At 40.8% G+C, this 16,619-nt stretch overlaps 1 protein-coding gene across 2 annotated transcripts in view; it reads left to right on the top strand.

The window, feature by feature from the left end:
* eya1 (EYA transcriptional coactivator and phosphatase 1) overlaps nt 1-16,619 on the top strand; it is a 198,272-nt gene that overhangs the window by 9,743 nt on the left and 171,910 nt on the right. For both annotated transcript variants that reach the window (XM_063042018.1, XM_063042022.1), the window contains exons 3-4: nt 2,170-2,297; nt 10,190-10,261. In XM_063042018.1, the coding sequence (XP_062898088.1) occupies nt 2,174-2,297; nt 10,190-10,261 (196 nt within the window). In that variant the 5' untranslated portion in view covers nt 2,170-2,173. The remainder of the gene's footprint in view (nt 1-2,169; nt 2,298-10,189; nt 10,262-16,619) is intronic.

Raw genomic sequence — 16,619 nt, 5'->3', positions numbered from 1 at the left:
TGTGGCCTCCTGCTTATCAGTGAGACCCGCTGTAGATTGGGAGACTGCTTCGCTGAGCACCTATGCGTCGTCTGCCCGAAAAAGTGGGATCTCCCAGTGGCCACCCATTTTAATTCCACTTCCCATTCCCATTTCAATATGGCCATCCATGGCCGCCTCCATTGTCATGATGAGGCCACACTTAGGTTCGAGGAGCAACGCCTGCATTCCATTTGGTAGCCCCCAACCTGATGGCTTGAACATCGATAGCTCAAACTTCCAGTAATGCTCCCAACCCCCTCTTTACCATTTCCCATCCCCTTTTCCATCTCTCACCTTATCTTCTTGTCCACTCATCGCCTCCCTCTGGTAGCCCTTCCCCCCCCTCGCTTTTCCTTTCTTCCACGGCCTTCTGTACCTCTCACCGATCCATTTCCCTATATCGACTGGACTCTTTTCCTAGATGCTGCCTGGCCTGCTGAGTTCCTCCAGCATAAAAGGCACTCAGCTCACTTGGGAGCAAATCCTTTGTGTCACCTGTGTCACTTGGTTTCACTTTGTAGGAGGTAATGGCATTCAAGTCCTGCTAAAGCTGTTGAATATTCTTCAGTGATTCAAGTTTGGCCCAGAATTGCTGCTGCACACGTGAAATAACTTTTCGGAGATTGTACCTGGACCTGTTATGTTTTACTTGGGTGCCAGACCTGAATGCCACTGATCTAGCTCTCAGCAGATTAGGGATCTCGTGGTCAATCAAGGGCTTCTGGTTGGGGAAGACCGAATGATTTTGTGGGGACACACTCATCATAACTTTCTAATAAAGTCTGTGGCATATTCATTTAGATCCTCTGGAGTTCTTGAACACGGCCTAGACCTCCAACTCAAAGCAATTGCGTAGCCACTCCTCTGCTCCTGCAACCACATCTTTGTTGTCCTTATCTTTGGAGGCTTAGTCTTTAGCCTCTGCCTGTATGCAGTTAGGAGGACTGCCAAATGATCAGATTCCCAAACTGCAGTCTAAGGATTGAAGAGTAGGCATTTCTTATGGTAGTATACTAGTGGGTGAGCTTGTTGGGACTGCAGGTGATACATAGATGAGTGTTATGGCAAGATTTCCTCAAAGCAACCTGATTGAAGTCTCGGAAATTGATTTGAAAGGAATCAGGGTAGACTGTTTCTCGTTTGCTGATGACAGCACTCAGTTCCTCACAAGTAAGCTTAATATCAGCATCTGGATGTTTACAAACTGCGGTCAGGGTCATGAAGGAGAACTCTCTTGGTAGGTAGAATGGTCGGGACTTAATTATTGGATATTCCAGGTCAGGGGAACAAGAGTACGACAAGACTGAGCATCACAAAGAGTTTATCATGAAACATAGATCCCCGCTGAATCAGCAGTCCTGTCCATCCAGTGTATCAAGAAGCCCTTGGGTGCGATCACTGAACCCAGCTTGTTAGCCATGTCTCTGTGAAACACAGAACACAGCAATCTCTCATTTCCCTCCAATCTTGCCCTTAGGTTCTCATTCCTGGTCTCCAGAGATTGTACATTTGCTATCAAGATATTGGGTAGAAGAGGTTTCATACCTCAGTGTTTCAGTCTGGCTTAGAGTACTCCCCTTCTCCCCTCTTTTGATCGTGGCAAAGTGCATTCTTCCGCTTAAAGTGCTATACCTACATTCTTGAGAGTTAAATCTGCAAGTTCTTCAGAAAATTGTAAAATTGCTAGTTCGTTAAGCCAGTTTAAAAGTACATTGCCTAAAAGGAAACTACAGGCTGCAGATTACAGCAACAGTAGTTCAGAAGCGGTATATCTAGAAGTTTGTGTGCAGCCCGAAAACATCGTCGTGTATCGCCGCAGAACTGTCGCTCATTTGCTGTTTGGCACACCATTTCCTGTAAACTCAATAAACTGCTGTGTGTGAAAATCCCAGGAGATAAGCAGTTTCTGACATACTGAAATCACCCTATCTGGCACCAACAATCATTCCACGGTCAAAATCACTTAGATCGTATTTCTTCTCCACTCTGATGTTTGGTCTGAACAACAAAAGAACCTCTTGACCATGTCTGTGTGCTTTTTTGCATTAAGTTGCTGCCACATAGTTGGCTGATTAGATATTTGCATTAACAAGTAGGTGTACTAACATCCCTAATAACGTGGCCACTAAGTGTATTTCCTACTTACAGGTCTATGGAAATGCAGGATCTAGCAAGCCCACAAGGTCGAATAAGTGGAAGTAGTGAGTCTCCCAATGGTCCAAAACTTGACAACTCTTGTATTAATAATAATTCTATGACACCAAATGGCACAGAAGGTGAGTGTGTTCAATTATGTTTGAAGTACTTGTTATGAAATTGGGTATCAGACATTCATTTGATAGTTGCTTTCAACTCTCGTGCAATTATTTTATAAGTGACTTTTGAAAAATTTGTTTACTTTCATCCAAGTGCCCTTTGATCAGACTCTTAGAAACAGGTGGGGGGAAATTTTCTGATGGAGGTAATGTATCTCCTGATCCTTCATTTGGCAGGAAGATAAAAGCGAAGATAGAAATGAGAACTTCAGTGCACTTCTATGTAGATTGAGTCCATTCCGAATAAGCAGAATTGATTCCTTTTACATTCACACCTTATTGTACATATTAATTGCACACTTTCTGATAGCATTTTAGACATTTTGAAACATAACAGAAAATATGCAACATGACAGCAGAGATGTTTTCAGAACAAGATGTTGTGTACCCCAAGTGCTCACCACCATGAATGCGTGCTGTGACAATCACCCAAGGGTATTAAAGTAAATTCAGGAGATATGAGAAACAATGTAGGGGAAATGCAAGTAGAATCTACTGTCTAATTAATGGGGAAAATGGAATATGTCATACCTCAGTGAAGCAAAATTCAACCGTACCAATTGCCCAGATTGTTGTTTTCAATTCTCATTTGAAGAGTAATAATGCAATTGCAACCATAATATATTCTATAAGTTCTGTGTTTATACCTGTTCCATTCCTCCATTTTATTCTTTGGAAAGCAGTCAGCTTGCAGAACCTGCTGCTGCTCTCTACCATCCTTGTAGAAAGCTCTGAGAAAAACCTTATGGTTGCAATAGATCTAGCGTCATCATCAGCATCTGTTAATATTCCTTTCTTGCAGTTATTATGTTGCTTATTTTGTTCCACTGACGTCATCTATCATGAGCGGATTATGTGGTATCCATATCTGAATTGTATGCATATTTAGGTTGTGGGAGCAATACAGAATAATTTTCCAAATCCATGTGGAGGGTTACACAGCAGAAGCTGTGACAGTAATCCCTGGCCAATCCCAGAAGCCAGCTCAAGTGGTATGGTTGGAAATCTGGAACAGTTCATAAAACTGCTCTCTCAATTATAAGTACAAAATGCCTATGATGCTAATAAAATGATTAATGAATTTGCTAACTAGTACGTTTATTTTTCAATTCAAAGTTCAGTAAGTTAGTGTGCAGTATGAAACAAAATGATAACATTCAAATGGAAATGTCACTCTCACTGCACCTCTGTACATTATAGCTAATCAAAGGTTAAATAAATAATTGTGTATTGTGCTCAGGCATGAAATCATCCTTTTTATGCAACTAGAAAAAAGGGTTTCTTGTGGTTCTCGGAAATATTAGTTTGGCTCTAGGAAGTTAAGAATTGTTTTCATCTTCTCAAATTGACAAGTCCTGATTTGTACACTTGAGATTACTTACCATTCTTTGAGGTAAGTTCAACTCTATTTACAAAGGGAGTATAAAACGCATATTTCACATGAATGGGTTTCTGCTCCAGATGTTAGGCTGGTGTAAAGACAAGGGACCAGATGTGAAGTTAAAATAATTTCCATTGAAATTTTATAATGCATTTTCTGTCAATTTAAAATATTAAATGTCTCTGTTTTAAATGCTTTAAATATTGCTCATCTTGATGTCGTCTAATTGTGAGAATCTAACACTTTTAATTCTGGTTTCCATATGTACACAAACTATTGGTATTGCCTTTGATGGGATTTTGTGAGTCCTTGCCTCCAGAAGATTGTGGTGAACTCTTTATCCTTTGGCTCTGTCAAAGTCGTTCGAATGAACTGTAAATATCACTAATAGGCAAATGTATTTAAATATTAAAAAATATAAAATATATAGAATAGTGCATCACAGGAGCATGCCTTCCAATCATGTGCTGAATGAGTTAATAGTGAAACCTTTGAGATTGTTAGAAATTTGCTGAATTGGGGCACAGCGGACCAAAACATTTTGGCCCAATTAAGCGACTGGCATAATTAGCTGAAGTTTCATGGGAATAGTTAAAAAGATATGAAAAAAACGAAACAGAGTAAAAAGTAATGTATTTAAATATTATGCAGAACAAATTAAAGCACTACCAATGGTGTTACAGTACTATAAAACTGTGTTAGTTCCTAATGGTTATTAAAGGAGGAATTCATCCAGTGTACACAATGAACAAAATCAGTGCAGACCCCGAGTGCAGATAATGGACTGTCTTCACACACTGCTATTAATGATTGCATCCTCCAATTTCTTTGTAGCTCCTAACTTGTTGAAGTAGTAAATCATTTCGTTTTTACTCAGGGTGACTCTCACATCTCCAAGCCTGAATGCTTGAAACCACAGTGAGCAAAATGGTTCTGAATTATCCTACTGCTTATTTCTTACCAACTATCAGTGACAAAAATCCCTACCTTTTGAACACACACATACAACTATTTAAAAACTGTCCGCATTTAAGCACGGTGTAGCGTCTAATGGCCACACAAGTGCTCGAAACTGATGGTAGTTAGAACGTGTTTGACAACAGTCTCCTGCCCCAATTAAGTGGCAGCATCCCAAATAAAGAAACAAATAAGCAATTATCTCAATTAGATTTTGTTCTTTAGTGTTGTCCCGAATATATGGCTGCCCCAATTAACCGATGACACAAGTAACTGAAATACACTCTAATTTTAAAAACTCGTTAAGTAAAAGTATAGTGATCCTATCCATATGATTGTGGTCCTGCTATATGCACCATCCATTCTATCTCCTCATCACACATACACTCCTCCTCTGATTCCCCACTCCACCCCCCATTCCCATCTGCCATTCCACCTCCCTCACTTGATTCCATGCTCCATCTTCCCTTCCTATCAGATTTCCTCATTTGCAGTTCTTTGATGCCTTCACCTATCTCCTCCCAACCTCTATCACGATTTCTACTCTTCCCTGCAGCATCTGCCCATCATCCCTCTTTGCCTAGGTCAATCATTCACCCTTCTAACTCTTGTTCCATTCCTGGTCAAAGAACACTGAGGCTGTCTACAAGAAGGGTCTGAGCCATCTCTATTTCCTGAGGAGACTGAGGTCCTTTAACATCTGCCGGGCGATGCTGAGGATGTTCTACGAGTCTGTGGTGGCCAGTGCTATCATGTTTGCTGTTGTGAGCTGGGGCAGCAGGCTGAGGATAGCAGACACCAACAGAATCAACAAACTCATTCGTAAGGCCAGTGATGTTGTGGGGATGGAACTGGACTCTCTGGCGGTGGTGTCTGAAAAGAGGATGCTGTCCAAGTTGCATGCCATCTTGGACAATATCTCCCATCCACTACATAATGTACTGGTTGAGCACAGGAGTACATTCAGCCAGAGACTCATTCCACCGAGATGCAACACTGAGCGTCACAGGAAGTCATTCCTGCCTGTGGCTATCAAACTTTACAACTCCTCCCTTGGAGGGTCAGACACCCTAAGCCAATAGGCTGGTCCTGGACTTATTTCCTGGCATAATTTACATATTATTATTTTATTATTTATGGTTTTATATTGCTTTATTTATACTCTATTCTTCGTTGGTGCAACTGTAATGAAAACCAATTTCTCTCGGGATCAATAAAGTATGACTATGACTGTGACTTTTACAGGTTGGCTCCTGTCTGTCTTTCAGTTCAAATTACATGAAATTGCTAAATTGGTTCATTGTTGTCAAGTTTACAGCAGTACAGTGTAAAACTTTGTTTTGCCTTGTACAAGGAAATCAGTAACAGAACGCAAGATGAAGTGTTACAGTTACAGAGAAAGTGTCGTGCATGCAGACAATAAGATGCAAGGCCATGTAAGGTAGATTGTAAAGTCAAAAGTCCATCTCATTATACTAGAAACTCAACAGATCAGGCAACATCTATGGAAATGAATAGAACTGTTAACATTTTGGTTCGAAACCTTTCTTCTTTAGCCAGAGAGTGGTGAATGTGTGGATTTCTTTGCCACAGACAGTTGTGGAGCCCAAGTCTTTATGTCTATTTAAGGCAGAGATTGATAGATTCTTGATTGGTCAGGGTATGACCGGATATGGAGAGAAGGCAGGAGATTGGGGCCGAGATGAAAACTGGATCAGCCATGATGAAAAGGCGAGCAGACTCGACGGGCCAAATGGCGTAATTCTGCTTCTACATCTTGTGGTCTTATAGTTTATGGTGTTCAAGACTGAAAAGGAGGGGGAACGATGCCAGAATAAAAAGGTGGGTCGGGGGGAGGGGAAGGAGGATAGCTAAAAGGTGATAGATGAAGCCGGGTGGGTAGGAATGGTAAAGAGCTGGAGAGGAACGAATCTGATAGGAAAGAGGGTGGACCATGGGAGAAAGGGAAAGAGGAGGGAGAATAGGGAATTGATAGGCAGGTGAGGAGAAGAGGTAGAAGCCAGAGTGGAGAATAGAAGAAGAGAGAAGGTGGAGGTTTTTTTTATTCTTAAGAGTGGGCTTTCAGGCTTTTGTATCCATTGCCTGATTTGAGGGGTGGGGAAAGAGGAGAGAAAATCCAGGGTGAGCTTGGTCTTTGATTGTGTTGGCTGCTTAACCGAGGCAGCAAGAAGTGTAGACAGAGTGCGTGATGGGAAGGCTAGTTCCTTCTGATGTGCTGAGCTGTGCCCACAATTCTCTTATGGTCAGAGGCAGAGGCAAGCGGGGATGTATCAGACAAGATGTTTTCTATGGTGCATCTGTAAAAATTGGTGAGGATCGAAAGGGGACAAGAATATCTCTTTAGCCTCCTGAGGACATGGAGGTACTGGTGAGCCATGGCTGTGACAGCTGTGTAGCTGGACCAAGATAGGTTGTTGTTGAAGTTCACTTCGAGGAAAAGGAACATGTACACTGGGCCCTTCCTGATGTCAATGATCAGCTCTTTCGTTTTGCTGACATTGAGGAGAAAGGTGGTGGTTGTGTCACTGTGCTCTCTGTCTCCTTACTGTACTTCAACTCGTCAGTGCTGGCTTGCTTAAATCTCGTATTTACAGTTTCCCTTTAGGTGACAGCTTGACTACGTTCAGCGTAGTTGGTCTGGCTCAGGAACAAAACCACAAATCCAGTTAATTTTTTGTGCTCTCTGAAGTGCCCTTTGGGTGTGGTTTTCAGCTGGCATATTGGCCTTTAATTAAAAACTGGATAAAAATCTAATATTTTTGGCACGAAGTTATGTTGTGGTCTGTGCTGTGTTTTGTTTTAGCAGAAACCTTTTGAATTTTGACAAGTTATGCAGTCCAGGTTTTTCTTTTGAGCACCAATTGAATTAAAACTCTTTCTGAAGTTTGGTTAGGAGTAGGTATTTCACAGTGCTATCTGAAACATTGGAATTAGAGCCATCATGTGCAAAGGACAACAAATGTTTTTTTTCTTCTTCTGCATGAACTGTGGAGCCATTTAAATGTAATGTTTAAGCTTACAAGCTTACAATGTTTAAAAGTTATCTTAAAGAAAAATGGGCCATGGGAGTGTGGAACGGGCTCCTAGCACAAGTGCTGGCAAGCTCAATTTAAATGTCTAAGAGAAGTTTGGATAGGTACATGGATAGTAGGGCTATGGTCCAGGTGCAGGTTGATGTGAGTAGGCAGTTTAAATGGTTTGGCATGGACTAGATGGGCTGAAGGGCCTGTTTATTGTGGTGTACTTTTCTATGACTCCATAGTTTTTTTGATCAAGTTAAAGGATGAAACTCATAACATCTCAGTTCATTAAATGACATTAGAGTATTTTCTGATGCACAAAATATATCAATTTCCTTATTAATCAAATCCATAAAACCTCATTTTATTTTTGACTTCATTTCACTTGATGTAAGCACAGAAGAGTAGAACAAAACCATCATTTTAAAAATAATCTTCTGCAGAATGAAGACAGGGTGATGCTCTTACAAGCATTTAAGCATAATTCCTGGGGGAAAGAGCTATAGAGCTCTTAAGTTATTATTTATTAAGATCTTTGAATTAAAGTAAATGAACATTTGATTTATAGGCTTTGAATTCTTGGCTTAGTGATAGATGTGAACTAATCCATCAATTCAATGTTCATACTCCAGCTTCTGGAGTGGACGCAAGAAGAGAAGTGATCTTCTGAATGTTGCTTTATTTATTTAGCGTGGAATAGGACCTTCCGGCCCTTCAAGCTGTGGCACCTGATAACCGCAATTTTTAACCCGAACTCAATCATGTGACAGTTTACAACCAATCAGTACGTACTCGGGCTGTGGGTGGAAACTGGAGGACTAAGAGAAAACCTGCGCATTCCACGAGGCAGAATTGCGGAGACTCCTTACAGAGGACGTCGGAATTGGACTCCAAACTCTGACGCCCTGAGCTGTAATAGCATTGTGCCAACTGCTTTGCTACCGTGGTGTCCCAATATGTTCCAATAACAGAAAAATCTACTGCAGGAGCAAAGTTCAGCAATGTGTTCATAAAATTTTTAGAAAGTCATGTTGGGACATCTGTTGTTCTGATATTCCACCTCTGATGTCTGGGAGCAATAACTCGTGTTCTGGGAGTTCTCTGGTGTTTTTTATGTGAGCCTAGGAAGATTATTTCATACCAGAATCACAGCACCATTACAGAGAAGCAGCCCGTTTGCCCTTACTGTCCATAATGGCTATATGCAAGAAAGCTCCCACGGGTTTCACTGTCCATCCCTCCCCAAAGCCCTGCATTTTGTTGTATCAACAGATGAGGGCAACTGTACAATCATCATTCTTTCCTGCCTTGAGTCAATTAACTTATCCCTTCTTGTTTTTTTTCCCCTTCTTGTTTTTTTTTCACTGTTTTTAATGGAGGTCGGGATTGAGGACGTGATTTTAAGTTTAACTCTGTTTGGTTTCAAGTTAGCCCATTGCTTTGCCTTGCTTTTAGTTAGTTGCACGGTGGGTTTTTTTTGGGGTTTTTTTTTTCTTTTTTTCTGTTGATATATATAAAATTTAGTATACTATTATGTTATCTTGGTTTCTTATGTTTAAATTACATTGTTTGTAGTATTTTTTTTGGTATTGACACCTTTTGGAATTTTATTATACTTTAACATTGTATTAATGTTTATATGGCTTACCTTTTTTGTATACTTACTCAATAAAAAGATTTAAAAAGAAAGAGTCAATTAACTTAGGAAAGGCCAGAAATGAATTGGGATGCACCTTGTTTATAGAGGGTAAGGAGCCCCTCCATGTGTAGAGAGCTATGTGTTTATATGAGTTAGATCCGGTGCTTGTCAAGCTGGGCTATGTTATAAGGTAGCATTTAGGATCTTTGAAAACACATGAAATTCTAATTTGCACTTCCTTACACAGATTGATTTGTTAATTACCCAATGGCAGATTCTTGAAAAAGTAGGAATATGATTTTTTTTTTCTGGTATCTGACTACTGCCCCATTTTCACTCATCAGCTCTTCACAGAGCTAGGCACTAAGCTTCATGCTAGCGCACTGAACCAGCAGATCTTGATGAGATCTTGAGGAAAGTCCTTCTGTGCTTTTAAATATGAAGTGCATTTCCCAGTTAGAAAGTTTTCAGCTTTTGGAAATGTAACATGCAATGTCATTACCAGAAATTGTGAACTTTGAAAAACCAGAAGTGTAAGGGAAGAAGTAAAGCTAAAACTTCAAACAAATATTGAATCAATTAATTTTTAAAACATTCTAAGTGCAGAATCAAATGCGGAAAAAATGTACAAATTCTAGTGCCAGTGCCCTATCTGCCGGTTCTGCTGTCTGCTCTTTTGCCCCTCTTGCAGATGTCTTTATAAGTAATTCTCCAGATGTGTGATATGGGAAATTAAGCCTAATATTTTGTTAAGTATATATTTAATGCTGCACTTAATATCAAATCCAATTTTAATTTATTAAAATGGTTTCATTTTCTTCTTTATGTTTTGCAGTCAAAACGGAGCCAATGAGCAGTAGTGGCATTGCTACAACAGCAGCAGAGGAGTCTTTAGACAGTTTCTCAGGTATGAGTGAAAAAATGTCACGTTGTCCATATATTAAGAAAAGCTAATGCAGATAAAGGATAGAATTATCAGTTTCATCTCCCTAATCCAGCCCTTGATGAAATTCCACTTGTGAATTTCTATTGAGAAGATAAAGATGTTTATGAAATTGGTAATCCTGCTTCATGTTGTACTTTTAATTAGGTTTTCTTTAACTGCTCTGGAACAATTGTATGCAACTACAAACATTGCTTTACTTTGTTGCCATTAAACGTCAAAATGGCTGTGGTTGTTGCCTTTTCCAGGATCTCAAAAATATATACATAAGACTGATTTTCAATTGAGATTTTTTTAAACTCTTGGATAACTTAATTGAATATAATTTGAAGTTTGTTTTACCAGTGGTAAACAAGGTGAGGGCAACTGTAATATCATCATAATAAATATCTGCTGCTTTTAATTATTATCAAAAATAATGATATTTCTCTGGCAGTAGCAACTAGAGTTTTATTGTCAAATGTAGGATATGATTTGAAACTTTCCTGATCGTTTAGTGACTGTGCAAATCCATCATTAAGCCGTGGTGGTTGTTAGATCTTAAGGTTTCTGACTTCAGCTCTATAAGCAATACAATCATTGCAGTTGTATTTAAAATCTTAAACTAGGAAAGAGAAATATCAGACAGGATTTGTAGAGCAGAGCTATAATCAGTACTATTTTTCGCGATTTGAGAACAGCATCGATTATATTATGAAGTGATTCTGCAGATGCTGAAAATCTTGAGCAACACACACAAAATGCTGCTGGAACTCAACAAGTCAGGCAGCACCTTTGCAGAGGAACAGTTGACATTTCATGCAGAGACCCTTCGTAAGGAAAGGACAGAGGACAGAATAAGGCAGTCAGGTGGGGTGTGAGGGGTAAGTTGTATAAGCTAGCAGGTGGTAGGTGAGACCATATGCCTCAGCATTACATCCTTGCTCTTGTATTCTAGTCCTCTCAAAATGAATGCTAACATTCCATTTGCCTTCCTTACTGCCAACTCACTCTGAAAGTTAACTTTTAAGGAATCCTGCACAAGAATTCTCAAGTACTTTTGCAGTTCTGATGTTTGAATATTTTCCCCATTTAGAAAATATCATAAGATTTTATTCCTTCTTCCAAAGTGCAAGACCATACAATTACCAACACTATGTTCCATCTGCCACTTCTTTGACCATTCCCCCAATCCATCTATGACCTTCTGCAGTCTCCCTACATCCTCAACACTATCTCCATCTTTCTTTGTATTGTCTGCAAAATTGGCTACAAAGCCATCAATTCTGTCATCCAAATCATTGACATATAATGTAAAAAGAAGCAGTCTCAATATCAACCCCTATGGAACACCACTAGTCACCAACAGCCAAACAGAAAAGGCAGCCTTTATACCCAAACTTTGCCTCCTTCCAGTCAGCCAATCTTCTATCCATGCTAGTACTTTTCCAGTGTAACGTGCTGTAAGGATTCACTGCTAATGTAATGGCTTCTTTGTAATGTTTCACTGCTAAGGCTAATGTAATGGCACAAGCTGGCCGAGCCTGAGGGTTACACCTGGAATACCATGGGCTTTTATCTTGTTAAGCCATCTCATGTGTGTCCCCTTGTGAAAGGCCTTCTGAAAATCCAAGTAAACATCCACTGGCTCTCCTTTATCTATCTTGCCCGTTATGTCATCTCTTGGGATCCAGGACCAACCTGATTCCCAATCCATTTGCATGTTAAAATCCTCCATGACTTTTGCAATATTGCCCATTTTACAAGCCTTTTCTATTTCCCATTGTAATTTATATCCCACATCCTGGCTACTGTTTGGAGGCCTATACGAAACTCCCATCAGGGTATTTTTACATTTGCAGGTTCTTAACTCTACCCACAAAGATTGTACATCTTCCAATCCTGTGTCACTTCATTCTAAGGATTTGATTTCATTTTTTACCAACAGAGCCACCCTAGTCCCTCTTCCTACCTACCTGTCCTTTTGATACAATGTGTATCCTTGGATGTTAAGCTTCCAACTATGATCTTTCAGGCACAAGTCAGTGATGCCCACAATGACATACCTTCCAATCTCTAAATGTGCTAAAATATCATCTCTTGTTTTCGGTATACTGCGTGCATTCAAATATAATACCTTCAGACCTGTATTTATCACCCTTTTCGATTTTGTCCCCATGTTACACATTAACTCATCCCACTGACTAAAATCTTGCCCTATCATCATCCTGTCCTTCCTCAAAGTCTCACACTGCAAAAACTGGTATACCAACTGCCTGATCACTCCTATTCCCATCCCCCTGCCAAATTACTTTAAACCCTCCCTAACAGCTCTAGCAAACCTGCTTGCAAGGATATTGGTTCCCCCTTGGGTTTAGGTGTAACCGTCCTTTTAGTAGAGATCATACCTTCCACAGAAGGGATCTCAGTGTCCAGAAATCTGAAGCCCTGCCCTCTACACCAGTCCCTCAGCCACTCATTCATCTGTACTATCATTCTATTTCTGCCCTGGCTAGCACGAGGTACTGAGAGTGATCGAGAGATTACTACCTTGGAGGTCCTGTTCTTCAGCCTCTTTTCTAACTCCCTAAACCCACTGCGCAGGTCCTCATCCTCCTTTCCACCCATGTCATTTGTGCCAGTGTGCACCATGACCTCTGGCTCTTATCCTTCCTCTAGAGAGTCTTGTGCAGCAGCTCTGGCATGGGAGGCAACCATCATCCTGGCATCTCTTTCGTGGCCACAGAATCTCCTGTCCCTCCCCCTAACAATTGCTCTGCTTGACTTTATCGAACACAGTGCCACTATGCTGGCTGCTACTGCCATGCCCTGATAGGTGATTCCCCCTTCCAGCAGTATATAAATGGGTATACTTGTTTCTGTGGGGAATGGACACAAGGGAACCCTACACTGACTATTTATTCCTCTTACTTCTCCTGGTGGTCACCCATCTACTCTCTGAAGCCTGACTTTAGGTGTGATCACCTCAGTAAATGTCTCATTAATGAGTTTTCAGCCTCTTGGATGGTCCTAAAGTACATCCAGCTCCAGTTCCTGGACCTTGTCAGTCAGGAGCTGAGGTTGGATGCACTTCCCGCAGATGTAGTCAGCAGGGAGACCGCTAGGTACCTTGAACACGCATATTTCCCAGGAAGAGCATTCCAGTGCCTTAACTACCATCCTGCCTAACACTTGATATACATATAACTTCTCAAGTTTAAGTTCTAGCCTGCCCCCTGCTCTTGCCCAAGCCCTTTCAGGCAAAGCCTGGCCGCTCTAACACTGTCCACTCCAACAATGGCCGCTCCGTTTACACCTCACTCTTGTATTGGTTCCTCCCAAGTGCCTAAGAGATCATTAAGATTGCAACCCGCTGAAAAGTTCAAAAGACCCCGAATTAATTTTAAGCCTCTTGCTGCCTCACCAACAAATGACTTCTCGCGATGATTGCAGGGAAGAATAGAGCTGCAGTGAGGATGGGAGTGGAACATTTAATGTAAATGGTTGATACGCACTGGGAATATGACAAAAGCAGATTGACTAAGGGCATCTTAGAAGAGTGATGATCAATCTTTTACTAAACTCCTTTTTTGAGGGGCTTCCCTACCCAACTCCTCCATGTTCAATAGCAAAGATGTGCTTCTCCACAGAGTCTTGGAATTGGCTGCACTGAGCTTCAGTGTACCCTTCTGCACATAGTCCTGTGCCAGTCGGCAGCGTTCCCTTATGAATATTGAATGGGGTATCACCTCAGAAAGTCACAAGAGTGGCAATGGCACCTTGTTTGTTTGTGTTTTATTACAAGCTTGCACTGCTGAATGTAATGACCATCTATATATCCATCCTTGCACTTTTTATTTGTTTGTAGTGGATTTCAGTTAATTGGACTATTGGTTAATAGGGGCATCCACTTATTTGAGGCAACCCAAGGTTCAGAGCATGATACTCTCCACCAGTATTGATTCAAATTCTCATTAAGCACTTGTGAGCTCTACACACATTTCTAAGGCCGTTACCCTTCCCCAACCAACCACTGATCAACTGATTCCTTGTTAACAATGAGAACAATAATCACAGTCATTGTCATGTATCTTGGTCAGTATATATTGTCTCCAATATTTCAACTGACCATCCATACAGTGGGGTTTTGGGGTGGAGTATTTTAGCTGCATTTTTTTGGGGGACCAGCCTGTCACCACTACCTATTGGCTCCTGACTCTGATCTGCACTACAGCTCTCATACAGTGATTTCCCCAGGAGTTCCAGGGTCTGCACAGCTACAAGTTAACCCTTCAATAGCTTCCCAAGGGTATTTACACCTGCTGCCTCATGCACAACTTGCCGTCAAGGAATCATCTTCTTTACTTCCATGGGAGGAAGTGGAGGAATAAGTACGACAGGTACCAGTGGAACAGGGCTCTGGCAGACATTGGCAATATGAGGTCATTAGATGTGCTGTCAGCCAATTTGGTTTGTTGAGATTCACAAGGATTCCATTTCACAGGCACAGAGAGGAGGATTTAATTTGGGCAAGTGACAGGCCATTCTCAGACTGCTGCGATTAGTGTTCAATTGCACTCATTCCATGATGAGAGATTACCATTTGAACACACTCTGCACTTCAACTGTGGCTTCAACAAACCTTAACTATGGACTTCAATGAAATCATTTTCAAACCTTTACACAAAGTTGACCAATGGCATTGACTGGTTTCTGCTGACTGACAAGAGGCTCTTCAATGAACTCCTGCAACAGTAGCAAGGTCGCAGAGAATAAATGACAATTCTTAATTAAAAATAGATTCATTGCTCCAAGTAGCCAGTAAGTCCCAATGATTCTGAGTGAATGAAAGGCACTATAGTGATTACTTCAGCAGAGAGTTTTCAAAGGATCATGAATTCAATTAAGTGCTTTCTTTAAGGATCCTTATAGGGAAGCACTGTGATTAACTTATCATACCCGACACAATTGCCGACCTCAGGATATATAAAGGCTGGAAGGCTTTATGAAAACAAACACGAGAAAGTTCTCAGATGCTGGAAATCCAAAGCAACACACACAAAATGCTGGAGGAACCCAGCAGGCCAGACAAGGCCTCAGCTCAAAATGCTGACTGTTTACCCTTTTTATTTCCATAGATGCTGCCTGGCCTGCTGAGTTCCTCCAGGCTTTAAGAATGTTACTTTCTAAGCTACATCACAAAAGATCCAACAATTACATGGCCGCAATATTTGAAAAGTTGGTGAGGTGCAACATTTTATTAAAAGGAATTTCATATCTCACCACCAACAAAATCTGAAACTTTGTTCTAATATCTTATATCATCACTGCATGGCAAGCACATTTCTATGTTGAATACCAATTCTCTTAGAGGGATCAGAAGTGGAGAGAGTGAGCAGCTTCAAGTTCCTGGGTGTCAAAATCTCTGAGGATCTAACCTGGTCCCAACATATTGACGTAGTTATAAAGAAAGCAAGCCAGCGGCTATATTTTTTTTAGGAGTTTGAAGAGATTTGACATGTCAACAAATACACTCAAAAACTTGTATAGTTGTACCGTGGAGAGCATTCTGACAGGCTGCATCACTGTCTGCTATGGAGGGGCTACTGCACAGGACCGGAAGAAGCTACAGAAGGTTGTAAATCTAGTCAGCTCCATCTTGGGCACTAGCCTACAAAGTACCCAGAACATCTTTAGGGAGCAGTGTCTCAGAAAGACAGCGTCCATTATTAAGGACCTCCAGCACCCAGGGCATATCCTTTTCTCAATGGTACCACCAGTAGGAGCTACAGAAGCCTGAAGGCACTCACTCAGTGATTCAGGAACAGCTTCTTCCCCTCTGCCATCTGATTCCTAAATGGACATTGAAGCTTTGGACACCACCTCACTTTTTTTTAAAATATACAGTATTTCTGTTTTTGCACATTTTAAAAACCTGTTCAATATACGTAATTGATTTACTTGTTTATTTATTATTATGTTTTGGTTTGTTTTATTTATTATTATTTTTTCTCTCTGCTAGATTACGTATTGCACTGAACCGCAGCTGCTAAGTTAACAAATTTCACGTCACACGCCGGTGATAATAAACCTGATTCTCACTCTAATTGAGTATGAAACCAAAGCCTTGATTGTTATCAACACAAGTAAAGGAGATCATGCCCATGAATTTTTGAAAAACCTTAGTCGTTAGCTTTGAAAATGCATGATAGCAGCATAATTTGGGGGCAGCACAGTAGCATAGCAGTTAGTGTAATTGCTTTATAGCACCAGAGACCAGGGTTCAATTCCTGCTGCTGTCTGTAAGTGTTTCTACGTTCTCATTGTAACCATGTGGGTTTCC

The sequence above is a fragment of the Mobula hypostoma genome, chromosome 1, assembly GCF_963921235.1.
Source record: "Mobula hypostoma chromosome 1, sMobHyp1.1, whole genome shotgun sequence".
In the NCBI taxonomy this organism is placed as follows: domain Eukaryota; kingdom Metazoa; phylum Chordata; class Chondrichthyes; order Myliobatiformes; family Myliobatidae; genus Mobula; species Mobula hypostoma.
The sequence above is the reverse complement of the archived record's forward strand: the minus strand, read 5'-3'. Positions and strand labels throughout refer to the sequence as shown.